The sequence below is a fragment of the Neoarius graeffei genome, chromosome 2, assembly GCF_027579695.1.
Source record: "Neoarius graeffei isolate fNeoGra1 chromosome 2, fNeoGra1.pri, whole genome shotgun sequence".
NCBI classification, from domain to species: Eukaryota; Metazoa; Chordata; class Actinopteri; order Siluriformes; family Ariidae; genus Neoarius; species Neoarius graeffei.
In genome coordinates, this window is record NC_083570.1 from 14,322,319 (window position 1) to 14,347,110 (window position 24,792).

At 41.5% G+C, this 24,792-nt stretch overlaps 2 protein-coding genes across 2 annotated transcripts; both read left to right on the forward strand.

Moving 5' to 3' along the window:
- The first annotated feature begins 438 nt into the window (after positions 1-438).
- On the forward strand, positions 439-8,500 carry LOC132881425 (tripartite motif-containing protein 16-like). Its single transcript, XM_060913879.1, has 6 exons — positions 439-1,121; positions 5,733-5,828; positions 5,961-6,194; positions 6,302-6,461; positions 7,020-7,079; positions 7,186-8,500. Exons 1-6 carry the CDS (start codon positions 531-533, stop codon positions 7,722-7,724), a joined length of 1,680 nt encoding a protein of 559 aa, XP_060769862.1. The 5' UTR covers positions 439-530; the 3' UTR covers positions 7,725-8,500.
- A 12,645-nt stretch (positions 8,501-21,145) lies between these two features.
- On the forward strand, positions 21,146-24,792 carry LOC132868874 (uncharacterized). The gene is made up of 8 exons (XM_060902125.1): positions 21,146-21,247; positions 21,723-21,810; positions 22,276-22,443; positions 22,598-22,762; positions 23,434-23,536; positions 23,937-23,999; positions 24,490-24,569; positions 24,778-24,792. Coding segments are annotated over exons 1-8 (684 nt in total). The 5' UTR covers positions 21,146-21,245.

Here is a 24,792-nt window from a genome sequence, read left to right on the forward strand (position 1 = left end):
GGCACCTAATCTGGAACACCTGGTTCTAATTTTATGGACTTGAAAGTATGATAAATGTAAGGGTGTACATACTTTTTTCTAGGGTGTCCTAACTTTTTTATTTATATATTTTTTATTTAAATTAAGAAAATGTGGATAAAATGTCGATTTTATGTGTTGTTTATTGGAGTATATCATGTTTATCTACAAGCATTGTATCAAAGAGGGTGAAATATTTGCTTGTTTAATGTGTTGAGAAAAGTCAACAATTTCACAATTTCCTTGGGATGTACTTATTTTTTTCACATGGCTGTACAGAATGTTATATTGTGCAGTTTGGAGGTTTATATTTTGCCTCAGAAAAAACTGTGTCCATGAAATGGTTAACAGAGGAACGTTCATGAACTCTGTCTTTGCGCTCCTCCTCCTCTCTCTCTCTCTCTCTCTCTCTCCGTCATACACACACAACCAGGAAATGACTTTGCATTTCAGAGGAAAAGAAACTTAGAGACTTCCTCTCTCTTTGTCTCGCAGTGCGTGAGTTCAGGAAAATGGCCGAGGCCAGTATTTCAGTAGATCAGGACCAGTTCATCTGTCCAGTTTGTCTAGATCTACTGAAGGATCCAGTGACGATCCACTGTGGTCACAGTTTCTGTAAGGTGTGTATTAATGACTGCTGGGATCAGGATGAGAAGAGCGGAGTTTATCGCTGTCCTCAGTGCAGAGACACTTTCACACCAAGGCCTGTTCTACACAGAAACAACATGCTGTCTGAAGTGGTGGAGAAACTGAAGAAGACTGAAGTCCAAGCTGCTTCTCCTGCTCACTGTTACGCTGGACCTGGAGATGTGGAGTGTGATTTCTGCACCGGGAGAAAACACAAAGCCGTCAAGTCCTGTCTGATGTGTCTGGCCGCCTTTTGTGAAACTCATCTGAAACCTCACTACGAAGTTCCTGGATTGAAAAAGCACAAGTTAGTCGAAGCTTCTGGAAATCTACAAGAGAAGATCTGCTCTGAGCATGATAAAGTGCTGGAGATCTACTGTCGTACTGACCAAAGCTTCATCTGTTATCTCTGTACGATGCATGAACACAGAGGTCATGACACAGTCGCAGCTGCAGCGGAAAGAACTGAAAAACAGGTGAGAATGTTTTAGAAACATTTTCAGAACGAATTCATCCTAATTTTACTCGTGTCTACAATCAGATGTTTTAATCTGGTTACAAATTAATCGAAGGTTTAAAAATGTTACGATTGTTTGTTCATCAGAAAGATTTGCCAATGAACTAAAAGATTTTTAAAGTGTAATATAACATCATTAAAGGTAGACTGCCTTTCAGATTTTTTTAATTTAGGCCATAAATAGAATTTTCCCTGACACCCAATTATGTTTTGTTAGTGGACAAAAAGCTACTGAACTCGAATCACAGACTTCAAATTTTATTACTTTTTTCCCTAAAAGAACAATTCATGAATTTAGAGCCCTGTGGCCCTAAATTCTCTGCCATTTTTTTCTTGCCTCACCGTGAGCTAAACCAAGATACTACGTCACGCATGACATGGTGGGGTTTCGCCATTCGCAACACATTGTGGGATACAAATTTGCAACCTGAGATAACAATAGAACATGTGACTGCGCGCTTGAAACATGGAAGACCGACTACAGTAACAGGAAGTGAGAAGAAAAGACTGTATTGGGAAGGAAAGGAAACGCCGGACCAAACTAATTGCGTTTAACACCTTTTGATTTAATTACAGCATTCAGTCTTTTGGGGTTCACACCTGCCATCAATTAAAATGACTCTGATTAACCCCAAATAAAGTTCAGACATTTACTCAGTTGCATCCTGCAGTAAAAGCCAGGATTCACAGACAGCTTACAAAGCATCAAAGGGATCTCATTGTTGAAAGGTATCAGTCAGGAGAAGGGGACAAAAACATTTCCACACCATTAGATATACCATGGAGCACAGTGAAGACAGTTATCAAGAAGTGGAGATAATATGGGACAACAGTCAGTGCGTTTACATGCACATCCAAATCGAGCTGCTGTCGGTAATCGAGCTAAGGGTCCCAGCAGGGGTGCCAGAGGAATCCAATCCTACATGCACACAAGGAAATCGAGCTATTGTGTGAGGTACATTGTGCACCCAAGCCACAGGTGGCGCTACACGCCCCATCGTGTTGGTCCACTTCCGGTTGTCGTCATGAAGAAGAGCTATTCAAGAGTATAAACAAAGTTATCAGTTCCGTTTTCACAAGAAGAGTGTTTGTATGTACAAACAGAAGTGTTCCTAATAAAATGGCCACTAAGTTGAAGTTGATCTGTAATGGTGAACATATTAACTGTTAGCCTGCTAACATGCTAATAACTTACCAACTAATTGGAAATGGGTGCGTACATGCCCAGACACAAGTGTTCCTAATAAAGTGGCGGCTAAGGTGAAGTGTCATGCCGACCGAGGCTGTTGTGTTTCCCGCTTGTGGTCTCGTCACTCGTCACTTCCGGAAGGGGCAGTGCTGAAGTAAGTAGCTCGACAGGGTTTACATGCGCTAAGTAGCTCGGCTACAATCGCATAATCTAGGTCGCGTAGCTCGATTACGAAATATCCAGTTCGGTTCGATTTCAGCCGAGCTAAGGTGTTTCCATGGCATTTAGAACTTCGATTTCAGTCGAGCTACGGCAGAAATTCGATTTTCTCTATGTGCATGTAAATGCACTGATTGACAATACCGAGAACTGGACGTCCCTCCAAAATTGATGAAAAGACAAGATGAAAACTGGTCAGGGAGGCTGCCAAGAGGCCTACAGCAACACTGAAGGAGCTGCAGGAATTTCTGGCAAGTACTGGCTGTGTACTACATGCGACAACAATCTCCTCATCTCATCTCATTATCTCTAGCCGCTTTATCCTGTTCTACAGGGCTGCAGGCAAGCTGGAGCCTATCCCAGCTGACTACGGGCGAAAGGCGGGGCACACCCTGGACAAGTCGCCAGGTCATCACAGGGCTGACACATAGACACAGACAACCATTCACACTCACATTCACACCTACGGTCAATTTAGAGTCACCAGTTAACCTAACCTGCATGTCTTTGGACTGTGGGGGAAACCCACGCGGGCACGGGGAGAACATGCAAACTCCACACAGAAAGGCCCTCGCCGGCCACGGGCTCGAACCCGGACCTTCTTGCTGTGAGGCGACAGCGCTAATCACTACACCACCGTGCCGCCACAACAATCTCCTATATTCTCCATATGTCTGGACTGTGAGGTAGGGTCAAAGAAAAACATCCAGGCCCCGCTAAATTTTGCAAAAATATATACATCACCTCTCTCAAAAGCATGTGGGAAAATGTGTTATGGTTTGATGAAACCAAGGTTGAACTTTTTGGCCAAAATTCCAAAAGGTATGTTTGGCGCAAAAACAACACTGCGCATCACCAAAAGAACCCCATACCCACGGTGAAGCATGGTGGTGGCAGCATCATGTATTGGGGTTGTTTTTCTTCAGCTGGAACAGGGGCTTTAGTCAAGGGGGAGGGAATTATGAACAGTTCTAAATATCAGTGAATTTTGGCCCAAAACCTTCAGGTGTCTGCTAAAAAGCTGAAGATGAATTTCATCTTTCAGCATGACAATGACCCCAAAAAAGTTTTGGAACGGGCCAGCCAGAGCCCAGACCTAAATCCAATTGAAAATCTGTGGGGTGACCTGAAGAGGGCTGTGCACAAGAGACGCCCTCGCAATCTGACAGATCTGGAGCGCTTTTGCAAGGAAGAGTGGACAAATATTGCCAAGTCTAGATGTGACAGGCTGATAGACTCCGACCCAAAAAGACTGAATGCTGTAATTAAATCAAAAGGTGCTTCAAGAAAGTATTAGTTTAAGGGTGTGCACACTTATGCAACCAACTTATTGTATGTGATTTATTTTATGTTTTTCCCCCCTAACAGATTTGTTTGTTTTTCTATTGAATTGTCCAGGTTATAGGTCACATTAAAGGGGGGAAAGTTTTGAAATGATTTATCGTGGTCTCATTTTTTTTAGATCAGAAAAACCTATCATTTCAACGGGGTGTGTGGACTTTTTATATCTCTATCCTATCACTCCTTCAATCAAACTTTAGGGATTTTTTTTCTCTCCTCGGGATCATGTCTGAAACGGGTGGGTTATACAGGAAATTCACAAGGTTATACTAAAGTCGAGTTTAGGAAAGTCTATTAGTGGCATTACAAAGATAGTGGAGGGTTCGTATTCCCAAAACTATTACTTCTGATCACTATGCTTGGCAAAAACATTAGCAAACACAAAAATCAAAAAGATGAACGTAATGGCTTCATGATATAGTGGACACTGAAACAGGCAGGCGGGATCAATGTCACGTTCATTTATTTTTTAAACTGTCTCTTAACACAAAACACGCTTTTCAGCAGTTTCAAAATAAATTGTGTGTCACAGTACCGATGTGATTTCAGCCAGGGGAAGAGATCCTCACTGCACACACACACACACACACACACACACACACACACACACACACAGCACAGGCCTCACTCTCCATTCATAAACCAGTGCTTGCCCACGCCCCCACTGCCACAGTGAAAATAATTGTATACTGTCTTGCTCAGTGAAATACAGTGCACAGTATGATAGTGAATCGAGAGGTTGTTCACCAGAAGTTGTGCAATATAGGTGTATCGTCTAATTACACACATTTTCACTCAGCGGTCTTCACCATCGCAATGATAAAAAAAGGACCTTCTACGAAAACTATGTAATGCACAGGAATAATATTTACATTGTGAAATCAATACATAATTTTCGTTTTGCCAAATTATTATTGGCTAGAATACGCTCAATGAAAAACGAGCTTCAACAAGATGAGTGACCAGGCTCAAGTTCACCTCAAAAAGATACATATTTGGTCTAATTGCAGCCTTTTATTCACTAATTATAATATTTACGACAGGGAGAAACAGATGAACCAGCATTTGATGTGTAGGATCCATTGGCGCCGTCATATTTTCTGTCACAACTTGAGCACTGAACTTGCAATGTGAATGTTATGATTAGCTCCTCGTCTCACAGCAAAATGACGTAACTGGGTCAGTGCCCATACGATGAAAACATGTGCACAGCGGTCTATCTACTTGACTGCGCAAAGCGCGCAATTTCATGCACATTATTTGCTTTAATCCCCTCAAATTAAATAACTTCCCAGCCTCAGAAGGGCCTGATATTTTTTTGAGATATTACAGAAATAAACATGAATCACAATGACCAAATTTCAGAGGGAACTAAATTTCACTGATTTTATGAAATCAAAAGTCTGTCTTGCTTTAAGAGAATGTTTAATGTATTGTTGTTCAGAGGGCAAATCTTGGGTGTGGCACCATCATCCAGACTTTTACAGCTTAAGCATGTGCACACAAGTCACAACTATTAAACACACACACAGTACACACTCGCTTTACAGAACAGCTCGAGACACTGCTGTGTAAAATGTGATAAACTCATTAACAGTTAAACCTCCTGAATGATGCAGCAAAAAACATTCACCTTCCAGTCAGGAGATGATGAGTTTAAATCCCATCGATGCTCTACGCCAGCATAACTGGGCCAGATCTCTCCTCTGCCAATTAGAACAACATTAGCCGTGTGGGTGTGAGCTCATGTATATAGAAGGAGCAGATGCAGGAGGAAGTGGAGGAAAAATAACAAACCTCTAAACAGCTAAATGTTCACAGAGTGAGTTAAAGGAGGAGCAGATGAAATCCCAGCAGAGAATCCAGGAGAAGCAGAAGAAGGTGCAGGAGCTGAAACAGGCTGTGAACACTATAAAGGTGAGCAGTGAGCAGAGACAGAGCTGCTCCTAGAAACACACACAACATGGACAACGAGTCATTTACAGTCCCAGTAAGAGAGGGAATGATAGATGAGCTTTAAATCTTGTGTGTGTGTGTGTGTCCTAACAGCGCAGTGCACAGACAGCAGTGGAGGACAGTGAGAGGATCTTTACTGAGCTGATCAGCTCCATGGAGAAAAAGCGCTGGGAGGTGACGGAGCTGATCAGAGATCAGGAGAAGGCTGAACTGAGTCGAGCTGAACGACTCCTGGAGCAACTGGAGCAGGAGATTGCTGATCTTCAGAGGACAGTCACTGAGCTGGAGCAGCTTTCACACACACACGATCACATCCATTTCCTCCAGGTAACACACACACACACACACACACACACACACACCAGTCTGAATAATCTCATGAATATTTCTCCACCTTTCTCCTTCTCCATGATGTTTTTTCTTTCTGTCTGTAGAGTTTCCAGTCTCTCTGTGTCTCTTCTGGACGTGAGGACTCACCCAGCATCACTGTCAATCAACATCTCTCATTTGATGGAGTGAGGAAATCTCTCTCTGATCTGAAAAAGAGACTCGAGGAATTCTGCCAGGAGGAATTCATCAAAATCCCTGAACCTGGTGAGAGAAATCGTCCTGCTGGGAAATCTTTACTTTCTCTGCAGCACAGTAAAGAGAGACATCAGATTTCCCCAAAACACACAGAAATGATTTCAGATGATGACGTGAACTTCCTGTTATTGCTGCTCTCGACTGGAAAGATGATTTTATACACTTACACTTTTTATTCAGGTCTTAATAGTGTCAAAGCTTCTGTTTTGTTTTCAGTGATTGTACTATTAATAAAGTATAGAGGACACACACACACACATTTATTCACACATTCCTCCAAAGACAGAGAGAGAGAGAGTTCATAAGTCATATGAATAACATTTATTCAGTCATAACATTTATTCTGTAGTCATTAGTTCCAAAGCAGCTCTCTGCTCGTGCTCATGTTATTAATAAAGTTTATTTCTCCGTCGTTCAAAAATCACATTTAAATCCCACACCTAGAGAATGTGTTTTCTAAAATAAAACGCTGATTAAACATCAGGCACAAATTGTATCACTTTAAACTGTTTCCGTCTTTTACAGAACCGGATTTTTCATCTCCATTGTGTTTCTGTGTCTCCACAGCTGCAGCAGTTCAGATGATTTTACCCTCAGAACCAAAGAGCAGAGAAGATTTTCTGCACTGTACGTGTAAAACACACACACACACACACACACACACTGTCTCACTCTCCACATAAATCTATGCTGTGATTAATATCTAACATGTTCACATTTCTCATGTGTTTAGATTTCTGTGATCTGACTCTGGATCCCAACACAGTACATTATCACCTCATTCTGTCTGAGAAGAACAGAGTGGTGACGTACAGTGAGAGAAATCAGCCGTACTCTGATCATCCAGAGAGATTTGACTCCTACTGTCAGGTGTTGTGTAAGGAGAGAGTGTGTGGACGCTGTTACTGGGAGGTGGAGTGGGGCAGTAAGGGATATGTGTTCATATCAGTCTCATATAAAGACATCAGAAGGAAAGGACCGGGTAATGAGTGTTGGTTTGGACTCAACAATCAGTCCTGGAGTCTGCAGTGTTCTTCTTCTTCTTCTCCTCTCTCTTTCTGGCACAACAACATTGAGACTGATCTCAGAGTTCCATCCCCCTCCAGAATAGGAGTGTATGTGGATCACAGTGCAGGAACTCTGTCCTTCTACAGCGTCTCTGACACGATGAAGCTCCTCCACAGAGTCCACACCACATTCACTCAGCCTCTATACGCTGGGTTCTGGCTGCATTATTGTGGATCAACTGTGAGATTGTGTGATCCAAAATAAAATATTAAATGATTTGACATTTTTAAAATTAAGATGAACAGCTTTACTTTTATATAGAGAGTTTAAGTCCAATAAAGATGGAACATGAGGAAAGTATTTTAGATTTCCTAATATTTATTTATATTAGATCATTTTCTGTCTTTTAGGAGATTTAATATTATAATTGTGACCATTATATAAAAATAATCAGAAAATTAAAAAAACCCCAATCATCTGCATTATCATAAACAACTGCTATAATTGCTGGCACATTATTTTTTTTTTAAATATTCAAATGAAATTTTCCAGCTTTACAGTTTTATTAATATTAGATCAATGATCATTGTATCACTTCGACAAACTTATCATATTGTAATCTCAGAGGAAATGAAAATGAATCGCAGTAATGTGTTTTTCTGTCTGTATCTCATTATATTATCTGTCTACTGACTGTCTCAATTATAGCAATACATCAAGTGTATAATATTATTCAGTTATTAATATTTCCTCAAATATTTTTCTCAGTGAATGTAGCTTTTTTTTTCTTTCTATAAATCACCAGGGTTGATAATGTACATAGCTAACAAGCTAAGAATTCACGGAATGTTAGCATAACAGCTAACAGATTAGCATCGTGAAAGGATTTTCTGTTTTGTTAAGTTCACCAATTATTAATCTTCCACATGAATCATTAAGTCTGTCCTTGTCCTGTATATTCAGTCACAATTTCCTGTAAACATCTTGTGATAAACTGTAAATCTGTTGTTGGAGGACTGGAATATAATTATTCTGCCCTTGTTAGTTGTTGTGGACTTGGCAGATCGTGAACAGAGTTCTTCAATTGAGGTATTTCACCTGACGTCGCAGGGTCACGTGACGCCCCGGTGTCCGCCATTTTGAACGTCAAGCTACATACTAACGCTGCAGACAGAGAGGGAGAACCGGCTTGAAAAAAAACGTGTTACAGACACCTAGAATAGATTAATTTGTCAGTAAGCACTCTATAAATAACCATGGCGTTTGCTTGTTGTGCTGTGGGCTGCCACAACAGACAGGGACAGCGTGCAGGACGCTCCTTTTACCGGTTTCTAGTGATGGGAATTTCGGCTCTTTTGGCTCTTCTTACTATAAGGAGCCGGCTCTTTCGGCTCCCAAACGGCTCCTGAGATTTTATTTTTGATTTAATTGCTGCAATTAACTAGTTAATTAATTACATTATTTATATTTTATCAATAGGATGTTTTCCATTTTATTTTTTAGTTTTTGTAGCCATTGTAAAGCTTTGTAAAGTACAGCAGTGGAACAATGATCTAGCTATAGAAATAAAACTTACCAATTAATAAATTATTTTTTCACAAACATAATGCAAAACTGTGTTCTATTACCAATATAAAATACACAGCTGATTTTCCCCTCCTCAGGTGCCTCACAGACTCCTCTCCCCTGCGCTCCACAGCTTTAAGCATTACACCAATTTTCCTATTTTCGCAGCTGTGAATGACATCAACCAAAAAAAGTAGGCGTACACCATGCTACTTTTTTTCCTTTGAATGGTAATAGACAACACAAAGACGCAATCGGACAGCAACTTTTTTTGTGAAAGTCTCTCTCTCTCTGAGGCACCTAAGGACAAAAAACTAATTCGGCTCCCACCGAAGAGCCGGCTCCCGTCGTTCACTTCAAAGAGCCGGCTCTTTGAACCGGATCGTTCGCGACCGACACATCACTACCGGTTTCCTACTGACCCAGACAAGAGGGATTACAGCTGTGAAGAGACAGGATTGGGAGCCAACAGAGTACTCCAGACTTTGCAGTGATCATTTCATTTCAGGTTAGTTTATCAGTTAACGCAATTTTGATAAAATATATAGCAAACAGTAAATGGGTCAGTGTTTGTTAACCCATCTGAGCAGTGAAACAAGGCAGTGTTAATTTGTCTAGGGTTGCATGTAGCAGACATCAGACATAAAACGCAATAACAGAGGCTAGAAAGAAACGGGACACAGAAATAAACAGGGAAATTAAGTAAAAAGAAAGAAAGAGAAAAAGAAAAAAGAGTGCGGATCTCCAAACACATGAGAAGCCTATCTTATGCACATATCACGCGGACTCCACACACGCATTGCGTCTGAAGTCATAACTCATCAGGGGAAATCGTGTCCGCATTGGCATGTTCAAAAAACAACCTCGCGTCAACAATGATACCACACGCAAGGAAAAAAAAAAAGAGAGTCAGGCTACTCAACAACCAACCTGGCAGCAGCAGTCGTTGTCATGTAAACACAACACTTCAGATATGCAAATGCTTCCCATTACACACGATTGCTATGTCAATAAACATCATTTTGCCGATATTTTAGAGACCCCCCAACATTTCCCAAATCATGTTTTCAAAGGATCTCATGTCTGTTTCAGGGGATCTCGGATCCCCCGAGTAACAAGACAGTGTTGTGAACATAGCCTACCTTGTACCGTTTCAAACTGCTGGGGTCATCCTTCATCAAACTGTTGACTTCTGTCGACAACCTTGGCTCCATACCAAGGCTGGGTACAGCGTTTGTGATAAAAGACAGATCCAATTTAACACGAATCACAGCTTACTTTCTTGTTAAAATGTGCAAAGGTCTCCACCATCTCATACTGCCTTGCACTGAAGGACTTAAGCGTGCCGTCCAAAATGGCTGCATCACGTGACTTGGTCACGTGGGTGAAATACCTCAATAGACCAGTTCACACGCATCACCGCGCATGCGCAGGGGTCAAAGGTCGAGGCCTCATCGGAGATGAAAACATGGTGGCAAACAAGCCAAACCTTAGCAAATAGGCCTTATGGAAGAAGGCAGAATTGCAGAGGCATATGAGAGAACGGGGATTGCCAACTACCATGGGGGTAGAAGAGTTAAGGGCGCTTGCATATGCCACAGATATTTTGAAAATCCAGCCTGTACCGTCCAAAGAAGATGAAGAAAAATCGAGGTATGTACCCGGTGATACTGCCACGCCCACTGCAGTTTTTGACAGGTCAACGACTCATAGTTCTAGTTCTATATCTGACACGGAGAAATAATAATATAAGTCGTGCTGCCTACCAGATTACAGTCGTCTGTTTTATTGTATCAGTACTAGTATCACTTACTATACTCATCAGTCATAGATTAGTCCAATTAATGTTAATGCGCCGAATCCATTCTTTCCGTGCATCAGGATTCTGCCTTTCAGTAGGAAAGGTGAACAGCAAGAAAGGTGGAGGGCATGTGCAGGCGCCAACATTGTGCTTAAATCCTAAAATTACATCATATAAATGTGAAAAAGCTAGATTGGATAGATACTGAAATAAACAAGATCTACTAGATCAATTAAACGCACAGATACAAGGGGTTGGGAAATGATGCCTTTGAATAAGGGTGCCCAGCGACAGGAAGTGATCGCATTCATGATAATACTCACTACAGACAATGATTATCGGCGAGAGGGAAAATCAAGGCGGGTCCATGAACATGAATCTGACAGCTGACACGGTCGGGATATAAACAAACTTTTGCGTTAAACTGTGTGCTCGGATTCACATAATTTTTTCTGTATACACTCACTTAAATGTACACTACAGTCTTCTCACATCCACTGTTCAAGCAGTCGACGTCCATTGTGGCAATCAACAACACAACAGTGTCCCCACAGCGAGCCTGTAGCCTCCGCCATTGTTGACGTGCTCTACTTCCGCTCGTTTATGAGGCCTTAACCTTTGACCTTTCCCACAACTCCTTGCGCGTTGCCGTGTTTGTGAACTCGTCTATAGAGGATGTGCAGTCACGTGACCCGCACGTGTGTACTCCGCCATATTGGACGGCATCAGGATTGTTTACCTTGCGCGAGCGTAATGGATCCAGGGAGTAATCCCCAAGAAAATTCGGAAAATACCCCATCTACATCGCGCGATAACTTGTCTAAGTTTGTTCAGCATCTTGAAGGTGACGTGAGGCAGCGTTACGTGGAAAAGTGTTCCAGGTTGGGGATTGCAGAACCGGACAACTTGCCGCAATCCTTGTTCAGGGGAATTCGGAGCTGCGGTCCCGGCGATTTGCCCGATCTGGCCTACCACGACATTTACAATTTTCTTGTTAATCGTGACTCGTGTTACACTGGCAAAGCCCTCAAAGCTTACAAGAGCCTGGAAGCTTATAAATATTTTGTTGCGGGATGGGTATCCCAACTATACCTCTGGAAGGTTCCGAAGAACAATGTCTATTGATAACCTCACGGGTAAGTGGCATAAAGACTTTTATCATAAAGAGACTATGCAGGACGTTTTGTCGTAAGAATGTTCAAAATCTAAACTCAGTTCCAGATAATGACAGGGTTGTAAATGTGTGTTTTTGTCTGAAAAACAGTAAATCAGAAAGCTGCGCACGTTTTCGCGGAAGCTGCGCAAATGTGCGCAGCTTTCTGATTTACTGTTTTCTTCTCACACTTACTGTATACTTCCTATGTTTCATGGACTGTAATGGCATTTGCTCATTTAGTAATTTTAATACAGAATTTACTTTGATGAAATTATTCAGACACTCCAACGCCCCCCCCCCCCCCCCCCCCCAAAAAAAAAAAAATCGGATCTGCCCGATTCAGCCGTGAAAAAGGCGCATCCGCCGTTTGCATCCCTGTTTAAACTCATAGGTTAACCGACTTTAACCGGCTAATGAGGCTCGGTGGTCGGTCAAGATTTTTTTTAGTTTTCGCCATCCCTACTATGGATTGGCCTTTCAAAGGCATATATGAGCCAAAAAGATAAAACATTGTCATAGACTAGGCCAGGGTAGTAGGGCTAGGCATCGCCATTTTAAACGTTAGAGACTGTCTAGTTTCTAAGTATGCAGCTATCATTCAATCCGAAAATCAACTTAACAGATGTACTAGGAGTATTGAATTAGAAGATCACACCTACCTGATATGAAGTGTTCACTACAAATTCGGCTGGTAGAACTGGGGTTCCAGTTTTCTCTTCGCACAGCGGACACCCATTTTGCGCGTCTCTCCTCGTCTGCGGGGAATCTATAAAATGACAGGCCCTCCTTTTGGCCCCGTCTATTGGTACAACCAAATGCTGAACAAGATATAACCAGTCTCGAAAGATCTACTCCCACACACTGGATAATTAGAACGGGTTCGTCTAAGTTCTATGCGCGGCCTTGCCGTCCAAGATGGCGGATAAACAAATATCACGTGACCTCGTGACGTCACGTGCATGCTCTCTATAAACACCGAGTCAGCAGGGGAGTTTCTCAAATGTTTACTGTTGAATCGCTGTGAAACTGCAATATAAAAATAAAAAATGTTACATGTTGCTTGGCTTTGTTATTTAACACAATTATCATACACAGGGGCGGTCCTGGGGGCGGGCCGACCGGGCAGCCGCCCGGGGCGGCAGCACGAGTGCGGGCGCGAAAAAAAAAAGGCCCCCCCCCCCGCAAAAAAAAAAAAGAAGACGGGCGGGTGTGTGTGTGTGAACATTTTGGATGGGGAAGCCCACAGACCCTTTTCACTGACGTCACCGGAAACCGGAAGTAAACAAACCCTGCGCCATATTGGAAGACCAACAAACTCGTGATTCAGGGGAAATAACGGCAGCGCGCGGAATTTAAACCCACGAGGCACTTGATTCATCATAAACCTACAATGGTAAACTTTTGTGCTGTGTTAGGGTGTTCCAACAAAGCTGATGGGAAAGGTGAAAAGAAGTCGTTCTTCAGAATACCAGCTGTGATTGAGACACAAGGGGAGCAAACCAAGGAGCTTTCTGCCAGGAGACAGAGAATAAGTGCATTACTGAGTGTCTCTGAGCAAAGGAGAGCCTGAACGTTGCAACCTCCCTATTGGCTGTTTATTGGTAAAAACGTATCAGTTGTTGCCCTTCCCACGGGAATCACCGCGGGCTCGAGAGACGAGACCTGACGAGTTAGTTCGTTGGTAGCAGAACAAAATGTCTGGACACAAATCGGGTTTTCAGAAAAGTAAAGAAAATAAACGGAGGGTCGAAAATACAAAAAAGGAGGCAGAAAATGCAAAACGAGTTTTAAGGTAGGACAAATGGTTACTTTTCTGAGGCAGCCCGCCGTGGCTGCCTGCAGGCTTATTTATTATAGCCCATTTAGTTAAAATAGTTAATATAAAATGTTTATAGTTATAGTTATGTGATGGTTGTTCTGATTTAGACTGGTGGGTTTTTTTTTTTTTTTGGGGGGGGGGGGGGGGGTTGCGCGATGTTGCACCCGGGTCCAGATTAGGGCAGAACCGGCCCTGGCTACATTTCAGGTGTAGTTTGTTTTATGAATGTATGTACTTGCATAGATGTGTACTTGGTCTTCCAATATGGCGCTTTACAAAACCTTGCAGCGCAGTGACGTCATGCGGTAGCCCTCGATACCAAAGTTGCGCAGGTGACGTCATCAGTGTGTGTGTGTGTGCCTAACTTGTCGTAGCCCCATAATATGCACAATCCCGCCAGCGGAACGTTGTACTAGTCATCAAAAAGACTTTACTACCATAGTACTACACTACTATGACATTACACAGAGTCTTAAGTAATACATTACGACTTGATCATTGCCATTCTGGTAACAGCAAATTTATAACGGGCCGCGTCCGCGACGTACAACACACGACGAGAAATGTTTAAACGACCATGTAAAGCTGTTAACCAGCAGGGGGTTTCGCCCGGGGAGTAAATCACTCTAGGATCGCCACTGATCATACACAACACAAATACACAAACAAGTTCAATTTCTCATTAACTGACCACAACGAACAATTAGCAATTAACTTAATGGTAACGTTACACTGAAAAACCCATTGACAGGCTAGCGCATTAGCATCGCTCCATTTTTAAAGTTTTCCCACATCAAATATGAACTGTTTCTGCAACTTTAACAGGTAAGTTCAACACAAAAACAACCAACACTCAGACAGATGCATTCCAGGGTTCAGATGAGAAAATGAAGGAATAAAAACCAACAACAACTACAGCTTCACTCTTCTTCTTCTGTGATTTTTATTGGCAGCTTGCAAGCTTAGTGCATTACCGCCATCGACTGGACTGAGGTGTGATCACATTGGGACATCAGTAAATAAATTAGCACAAAAAAAAAAGCTAAATTCTTCTTGCTAGTTGTGTTTCTTTCAGAAAATCTATTCCTGCTTTGGCTGTAAACTGTGTTCCAGGTAGACTCATTAGGTTGCTCAATGTGGCCGAGTTCTTTGTTCCCCTCTTAAGATGTTCTCTCTCTTCAGAGTGCTGCCTACATGTCAGAAGTACATGCTTCACGGTTTCTGTTTCTCTGCAGTATGGGCACGTTCCCGTCTCATGCTTCCCTATTGTGTATAGACTGCTGTTCAGTCCTGTGTGTCCTATTCTTAGCCTGGTGAACCAGGTTTCCTCCTGTCGTGTGAATGAGCTGATCTTTTGAACTGTTACCGCTTGTTGAATACCATATAAATGCCTACCTTTCTCCCCCTTATCCCATTTGTCTTGCCAAAGTTTCGGAATACCTTCTTTGATTATTGCTTTAAATTCTGATTTGCTAAGTGGAACCTGTACTTCTACTTGCTCTGATTTAAGTGCTTCTTTTGCCAACTTGTCTACCTTCTCATTGTCCTCAACACCTGTATGTGCTGGAACCCAAGTGAACTGTAAAATGAGTTTTAGCTGAGTTATTCTGAAAATCATCTGGTGAACTTCATCTAAAAGATCCTGTCTGCACGCAGATTTCCCAGTCTGGATGCTTGTTAGGGAGGACATAGAGTCTGAACAGATAACTGTTTTATATGGCTGTATATAACTGTTCTGAAAGCTCCACAATACAGCCGGAGAGCTTTGGCCTGCACCCTGTCCAGTTCAGCTAATGTGGAACAGCTTCACTCCAAGCCCCCTGTCCACGAAAAGGAACTAATCAGCGAGTCTAAAGAGACACACAGCACGGCCGAGTCCACAATGCCCTCACTCCCTTACAGGGCCAGCACAATAATTCTCATCTCATTCTCATTATCTCTAGCCGCTTTATCCTGTTCTACAGGGTCGCAGGCAAGCTGGAGCCTATCCCAGCTGACTACGGGCGAAAGGCGGGGTACACCCTGGACAAGTCGCCAGGTCATCACAGGGCTGACACATAGACACAGACAACCATTCACACTCACATTCACACCTACGGTCAATTTAGAGTCACCAGTTAACCTAACCTGCATGTCTTTGGACTGTGGGGAAAACCGGAGCACCCGGAGGAAACCCACGCGGACACGGGGAGAACATGCAAACTCTGCACAGAAAGGCCCTCGCCGGCCACGGGGCTCGAACCCGGACCTTCTTGCTGTGAGGCGACAGCGCTAACCACTACACCACCGTGCCGCCCAGCACAATAATTAAATGTGTTAAATCAATATGTAATGTCTATTTTAGTGTAATTATTTTTTTTCTTTGTCACTCTAAAAAATAAAGGTGCTTCAGTGGTTCTTCAAATCTCTGGATGGTTCCATGGAGAGTCAAAACTCTGTGATGAACCATTACATTATGCGAAAGGTTCTTCACATTGGAAATGGTTCTTCAGAGCCTGGCATTTTCTTACTATTTGCTGGTCAATGCACATAGGCTATTTTTACACAAATCTGTCTTCACTGCTCAAACAACAATAATTTTCTAGTTATTTGGATCTATCTACGCCTACTTGCGGTGTCATGATGCACACTGAACACACCTACGCACAAATTAGGCATTGGGATACTGTGATCAGGTCACCAGCAATAGTTGTTTAGTATTTCTAAAACAGTTTGTGCATAATTTTTCCTGCACAAATAATGCCTAAAACGCAAATTATTTCAAAGACATTGAGTGTCAGAGCAGCCTCTCTGAGCCGAACATTCCAGAATCTGCTCTGAACATTCTCGCGCGCGACCGCCGTCTCGCGGAACGTTCCCTCCACTCTGCCTTTTCGCCTGAATTTCTGCTGGAGGAGGAGGTCGCGTTTTGTGGAAGCTGCCAGAAGATTTTATTAACATATTAACCTTTCGGTAAGTGTTTGTAAGAGTGCTTGTTCTACACCAGTTTAGTCTCCTTATCAACCAAAACCATTAGCCATTTGTGGGGGTGACGAAACGAAGTTTATATCCCAATATTACAAAATGAAAAGTTGAATATTCTTAGCTATCGCTAGCTATAGCAAACAGGTCGGGCGCCATTTTGTGAGTAGCTGAATAGCTGCATTTCAAAACCAAGCAACGTTTTTCTAAGTTATGCTGCTGCTTACATGTTTTTGGTATTCATAAGTAAATTGAATGGTTTTTCTAATTCATGTTTATATTTTCAACAGGTATGGCACATTTATGGTCAGTGTCACAAGTTTGTGAATGGCTTGAAGAAGCTGGACTAGGGCATGCAAAGGACAGTTTCATTGGTAGGCCCATATGAATGGACAACATTTTTCAGTGCACGTTTTGTCCAATCAAAAAACCCACTCACAACAAACTTTTAAAGCACCTGAAGCTTTTTCACGAAAACCTAGAGGCATTTTCAGTTACCTGTGGACTTGATGGCTGCCCACGTACATTTTCAAGAGTGAAATCATTACAGAACCACATCCGCAAAAAACACAGAAACTCTCAAGGATATTTGGAAGCAACAGAGACTCCTCCCAGTGGAGAAATTGAACAGGCTTCTCAAGTATCTACATCAGAACTTTTAAATGCACTAATTGAAACACTCACAAGACGGTTGGCGATATTTGCTTTGTATCTTCAGGAAAAATGTTATTCAAAAATGTGTACCAACAGATGTTATTTATGGGTTTGAAACACTGCTAATCTTTTTCCAAGGTTCTTTCACAGAAATATTTGAAAAATCCTTAGAAGAACGTGGAGTTGATGTTAGTACTTTGCCCCTGTCTATGTTTAGTGAGGATACTCTATTTGAACAATGTTTTAACGCAGTGAATACTCCCTACAAACTAGAAAAATACTGCATTGAACATCTAAATTTGATTGAATCTGTTGAATGCACTCTTAATATTGAAGAAAATGGTAAAAAAGCATACTTATCAATATGCTCCCTTGTTAGAGACACTGAAAGTAATACTAGGAGAAAAGTCCACTCTAGAGCACATAATCAATCGGACCGTAGTTGATGATGGATGTTTGGAAGATTTCTGTGATGGGACTATATGTAAGGATTCTCATTGGGATAGTGATTTCTTTTTGAGACTTCACTTTTATAACGATGAATTTGAGATTGTTAACCCTCTAGGATCTAGGAAAACAGTACACAAAATTTCTGCATTTTACTTTACTCTGGGAAACGTTCACCCAAAATACAGGAGTAATTTAAAGCATATCCATCTTTCAATCCTTGTTTATAATAGCTTGTTGAAACAGTACGGGTCAGCCAGAATTTTGGAGCCCCTTATTTCTGATATACAGAAGTTGCAAACTGATGGCATTGAAGTGCTATATGAAGGAAGACACCTTCGCTTTACGGGCACAATAGTTACAGTATCAGCAGACAACCTCTCTGCACACTCCCTTGCAGGTTTTCGTGGTTCCTTTAGCAGTGGGCGTGTTTGCCGGTATTGTTTATGTCACTATAAGGACCTTTCACAGAAAACAAATGAAGATGAATGTGTTTTACGGACACCAGATGTACACAGTTACCACCTACAATGTGTAGCTGAAGACCCAAATACAAGCTCATTGTATGGAGTGACCGGTCCGTGTGCCTTTAGTGAGATACCAAGCTTCAGTGTAACTAACGCATTCCCTCCGGATGTTATGCACAACTTTCTTGAAGGAGTTGTTCCTCATGTCATAAAATTACTTGTGAGAAGTCTTCACCGAGAAAAAGTAGTTGGTGTGCAGGATATTTCTGTTGCTCTGGCAGGGTTCACTTTTGGACAGAATGATGCTTCAAATAAGCCTGCCCCAATTTCTGAAAGACTTGTGTTAGATGGTAGACTTGCAGGGAAAGCAATTGAAAAGTGGACATTATTCCGAACACTTCCCTTTATTATTGGAGACAAAATTCCAAAAGACAACAAGACATGGCAACTTTTTCTGTGCCTTAGGGAAATTGGAGAAATAATCTTGGCACCTACTATAAGTGCTAGTTGGATCAGTTATTTGGACTTTTTGATTTCCTCCTTTTTGGTTGATTTCAGGAGATTGTTTCCTAATAAGATCACTCCAAAGGTACATTTCTTGCTTCATTACCCTCGATTGATTGAGGAGTTTGGTCCACCTAGAGCACATTGGTGCATGCGTTACGAGGCAAAGCACCTGTACTTTAAACAAGTTGCTGAAATAAACTGTAACTTCAAGAATATCTGTCTCTCTCTCGCTACAAGAAACCAATTCAGGCAGTGTTGGGACTGGCTGTCGGGCAACAAATTTGAGAGACAGAGAAGCTCAGCAGTCTCACCTTTGAAGTATCATGAACTTGACATTGTTGTGAAGGAAAAACTCAGACTTGCTAATGTGACAGAAGAGGAAACATTCTGGACCTGCAAAGAGGTTGATATAGACACTCACTACGTTTACATGCACATAGAGAGAATCGAATTTCTGCCGTTGCTCGACTGAAATCGAAGTTCAAAATGCCATGTATACACCTTAATTCGGCTGAAATTGAACCGAACTTGATTTCTCGGAATCGAGCTACACGACCTAGTTTATGCGATTTCTGCCGAGCTACTTTGTGCATGTATACCCTATCGAGCTAGTTGTCGAGCTACTTCCGGAAGTGACGAGTGACGAGACCACAAGCGGGAAACACAACAGCCTCGGTCGGCATGACAACAGTAGTAGCGAGCAGCAGAAGAGGTCAGGAGGAACAAACGAAGAAGAGAAAATGGCAATGTAGAGCTCTCTGAAGTGTGGGTGGAGCACAGAGGACGGCAGGACAAAGCTTCTGGTACTAATAGGCTTTTTATTGTCAGACTTTTCAGTTTAACAGCCTACTTTTATTCTTGAGAGAAACACACACACGCGCGCGCGCGCGCACGCTGTGTTCTAGTCCCGGGATGAGCTGTCCCCTAGTCCCGGGATGAGCTGTCCCCTCTGCTCTCCCTCTGCCTCCTTAAATAGGGCGCGGTTACTGGGAAGACACACAAACACAGGTTAATTACCGTCAGGTGAAGTGATTCTGCCACTCACCTTCCCTGGCTCCGCCCTCCTGTCACAGACCGGCACTTGACCACACCCCCACTGCTACAGGCAAGCAGAAACGTGCACTTCTGGAGCAATGAGGAGACAGAGTTCATGCTCATTCAGCTTAAGGAGTTGAATATATTAAAATTCATGGACGGGAGAAAAACGCGCAATGGAGAACACAGAACTGATAACTTTGTTTACACTCTTGAATAGCTCTTCTTCATGACGACAACCGGAAGTGTACCAACACGATGGGGCGTGTTGCGCCACCTGTGGCTCGGGTGCACAATGCACCTCACTCAATAGCCCGATTTCAGTTGTGTGCATGTAGGATTGGATTTCTCTGGCACCCTGCTGGGACCTTCAGCTCGATTACCGACAGCAGCTCGATTTGGATGTGCATGTTAACGTAGTCACTATGACCTACTCTGTTGGTGACCGTTTCATCCTGGATTTGTTCCAGGATGAAATTCCTCTTTTTATAAAAGTCACACAGATTTTGAATGCCAGAGCAAATTGGTTTATTATCGCTGAACTTCTCAATACCTTGTCCTTTGATGCCCATTTTCACGCTTATGAAATAAGCCCAACAGCTAATCACATTCTCTTTAAACCTGGTGAAGAGTTGGATTATCACCGGTTGGATCTTTATGAACTAGCTGGCAGGCAGTTCATAACACTAGTCCATCGGCCACATAAAACATTTGTTTAGTGGTAAGATAATTTTTTTTTCTTTTTTAATTGAGAATAAAAATGTCTATATGTCATGTAAACTAAACCCAATTTTTTTCTCACTCTATCCAGAAAATGAAGTCAATGGCGTCACCCTTACTAAAATGACGGAACGAATGAGCGAACGAATGTTTCCTAAAATTAAGGACCAAGTTCAATTTATGGCTATTCTAGATAAACTTAAGTTGTAAGTAATTAAATAAAATAAAATTAAGTAATTCTTGAATTTCCTTCAGGATGAATAAAGTACTATCTTATCTTAAACAAATTTCAATATGTTAATTGCCAAGTTGTCAATGTGAGCTACAGTACAGTTATTTACATTTAGGATAGGCATTGAATTAGGTAATCTCAGGAAGCCATTGATGTCTCAGAATGCAATGTGTTGTTACAGTATATGAAATTTATTGTAAATGTATATTTTTTCTAATTGACAGGGAAAACAGCCATGAAGTTCATGTGAGATATGAGACGTCAGCGATGACAGTGACGCCAGTTTCCTGTGATATCATCCTCCCGCCTTTTCTCAAAAGTGCTTTAATTTCACAAGATCCACAGTTCAAATATCCAGGGAAGAACAAACTGAAAAACGCCCTCATTCAGGCTTTGTTCGACCACCTCTGTCAAAAAACTATGTAAGTGTCACTCATCCTTCATTATATTTTGAATTACAAAATTATTTATGTAGGTAGAGTTTCTGTGAAGCCTGTTTTCCCTACACGATCTTCCGAAGAAGCCAGATAAATCGTTTGGGTTACACTTTACTTGAGGTTTGAACATAAGAGCGACATGAACCTGCCATAAACATGACATGACACATATCATGAACATGTAATGACACTTCAGGATGTTTATGACTGTTGTCATTAAGTGTCATTCGGTTTTTGTAATGTAAAGTCTACCCTGTTTGGGGGTCAGACATTACAAAAACGAATGAAACTTAATGACAACAGTCATAAGCATTCTGAAGTGTCATTACATGATACGCGTCATGTCATGTTTATGGCAAGTTCATGCCGCTCTTATGTTGAAACTTCAATTAAAGTGTTACCATAGTTTGTTTAGTCAGTGTGTGGGAAACACTGAACACTGTTTTGTCAATGTCCTTAGGTATCCCTCTCACACTCAATATGTTCTAACACTGAGATCAACATTGATTCGCTTCCCTTTTCTCAGGGAGAAATATGGCTCTGGATATGTAAGTAACAAAATTAGTTTAGGGTTATGAGGTCTGAATACAGTGGAAACCAGAGGTTTTTTCCCTGACTGTCAATCATTAAATCAGAATAAAGGATTTCTGTTTTAGGTCAGTTAATTTTAAAATGTTTATTATTATTATTATTATTATTATTATTATTATTATTATTATTATTATTATTTGTTAAATTTCAGAATAAAAAGAGCTACCTTTTTCAGTATTGTCCACAATTTTTTGATAGGATTGAGATGAGGGCTTTGCACCCAGGCTTTAACTTGCTGGCTGTTGTCTTGAGATGTTAGGACCTCTGTTCCCATGTACAGCTGCAAATTGTGGTTTTGAAGCAATGGTTACATGAGGGTGTCAAGATCATGTTGTGGAAATGTTTTGCTGCAAGAGAGACACCAGATTCATTCACATAGTATAATTTCAGAAAAGTGACTGAAACTGTTTTCTTTTCCTTAGGATGCCTTGCTCGAATCACTTCGAAACAAATTTAAGAAAGAAAGAAGACCACTAATCAACTCTGAAGAAGTTTCCAAAATGAAAGAGAAGTACTCGGCACGCCATTCAGGACGAAAGCGGGGAGGTGAGACTGAGGAGGTTTGCCTGCAGAAGAGGAGCTGTGAACAGGTAAGAAATGGAGCGCCAGCATTTGTTGAGGCAGGTTAAATGCATAAATTGAACTCAGATCACCGCTTCCCTCTGTTCTTCTGGTATGTAAAATCAGCGTTGATGATGACAAAGGTAACAGTTTGGCTTTTTTGTTTTTGGTTCTGCACTGTAGGTTTCCTTGGATTCTGCAGAAGACTTGAGATCCATCCTGCAGCACATTGAGGTTTTGCAGCAGGAGCATCATAAGGCGAGGCCAAGTTTTGACATAATTCTACAGAGACTCGACAGAACCAAGACCTATCGCCAGCACTACATTCAAAACCACACCACTGCAGAAGTCCTTAAAGAATTTCCCTGTCTCATGAGACCAAATCTTGCAAGTATATGTATTGGAGAATATAAATACATTTTTATTTATTTATTACATGGCTCTTTGTAATGCTGTAGAATGCTCCATTCACTTCAGTGGGCTTTCCCAACGTTCTACGGTCTGATATTTCTTGATAACGGACCGTTGCTAAGTATAACAGACCCCGGAAGCTATTATCCATCTTAATCATTAAAATGACAATGAAAGCAATGATAAACAATGCTTCATTGCCATGTTATTGATATCTTCAGTAGGTAGCCGTGTAATAAGCAGGATAACATTCTGCGAGGTGGTCATTATCATGGAATATCTCCCTTCAGAGTGATGCCACAGGTAGGCCTCGGGCTGCGCTGCTTCACCCTGTTGGGAGTTATTCCACAATAATGACCGCCTTGCAGAACGTTATCCCTTACTTATGTATTTAGACATTTTATCCAAAGTGACTTCCGCCGTGCCTTGCTCAAGGGTGGCAAGTGGTGGCAGCTGAGAATTTTCACATCTTTTCTGGCTACAGCTTGCTAACCCATACACTAAGACTACACTGCCACTGCTCCCTACAGTAAATCTGCCATTTGTCTAGCTCAAGAACAACCAACTTTGTTTGTACAATCATCAATTTTCTTCTGTGTCTACTGCAGCTCCTTGGAGAGATGAAAAGAATCCACCAGATTGACGCTGATAAAGCCATCCTAGCCAAAATGGGAGAATTTGCACCAAAGTTGTTAGAAAAGGCCCCTAAAGGTACAGTTTTTTCCCTTAAAAAAAACGTGTAGCCATTGAGCACAGTTACATGCAGGGATTATTCCGAATCTAAACTAATAGTGGTGATATTCGGTTTGCACAGAAGTCATGTAAACTCGATTGATTGACATCAATCAATTACAAATACCAGAATACGGTTTGGCCGTATTCTGGTATCTGGCATAACCCAAATGTCGCCAATATTCCGTTTAAAACCATAATAGTCCTTGCATGTAACTGTGGTCAGTGAGCACAAATTCAATCACAATGTGAGCCAGTGAAGTCTGTGAGGGCTCAGGTCTTACAGAGGATTAGAGAGGATTCAGCAACTGACATATAAATTGTGCTTGTTTTCAAACCGTTTAGCATTGTTGATTTCTGAATCACTGATTTTCTACAGGTGCTTTAAAAGACACCTGCCCTCAGACACTGCAATCATGTGAAGATGAGCAGGAAAGAAAAGGTGTGTATGTTTTTCATTTAAGGAACACTATGCAGTTTTCGCTGTAGAAACTTCTAGTCCTTGAGCCAGACGCCCAAATTTGGCCCATCTGTACCACTAAAGGGCAGTGAGTCTCGATGTTTGCATTGCATTTAGCGTAACTTTTAATGTTTTATCAGGAGGTTTATGTCTATAATACAGTATATATATCCATGGAGAGCTATATTAGAGGGGAATAGTTTATAATTCAACTTATAGATAGCCACACAAAACCTCATCTGATTATTCACATTGACATCTTTTGTATTACCAGTTTTCTGAAATGTTGTGTACAAGTATGCAAATGAAACCTAATGCAAAATGTATTCAATAATTATCAAGGAACCTTGATAATGTAATGTAATGTTTAAAAGTAAAGTGAGTTCTATTTAGCAGAATGCTATGTAGTGACTAAACAGTATGGGGTTCTGGAATTGAAAGGATGTCTGTTTTTTATTTTGTTTTGTTATAGCCCATATGGTCAATGCAGCCATTGTCTTGCTGCCATCATTCTTCAAAGAAAATCCTGCATTCCTTTTTGTCAACGACCAGGTAATGCCTCCTTAAAAAATAGGCCGTATACAGAATGGGTCTTGTTCATTACCTCAGGAGCTCGCTACTAAACAAAGCACATGTGGAGCGAATACTTTTGAATGCAGTAATATGATCTAGAATAGTGCAATGGGAATATTATATACCAGGATAAAAGGTTTGATGATTATTGTTGTAAAAAAATCTCTCCTCTGCTTTTCTCTTTCAGGTCGTCCCTCAGTAA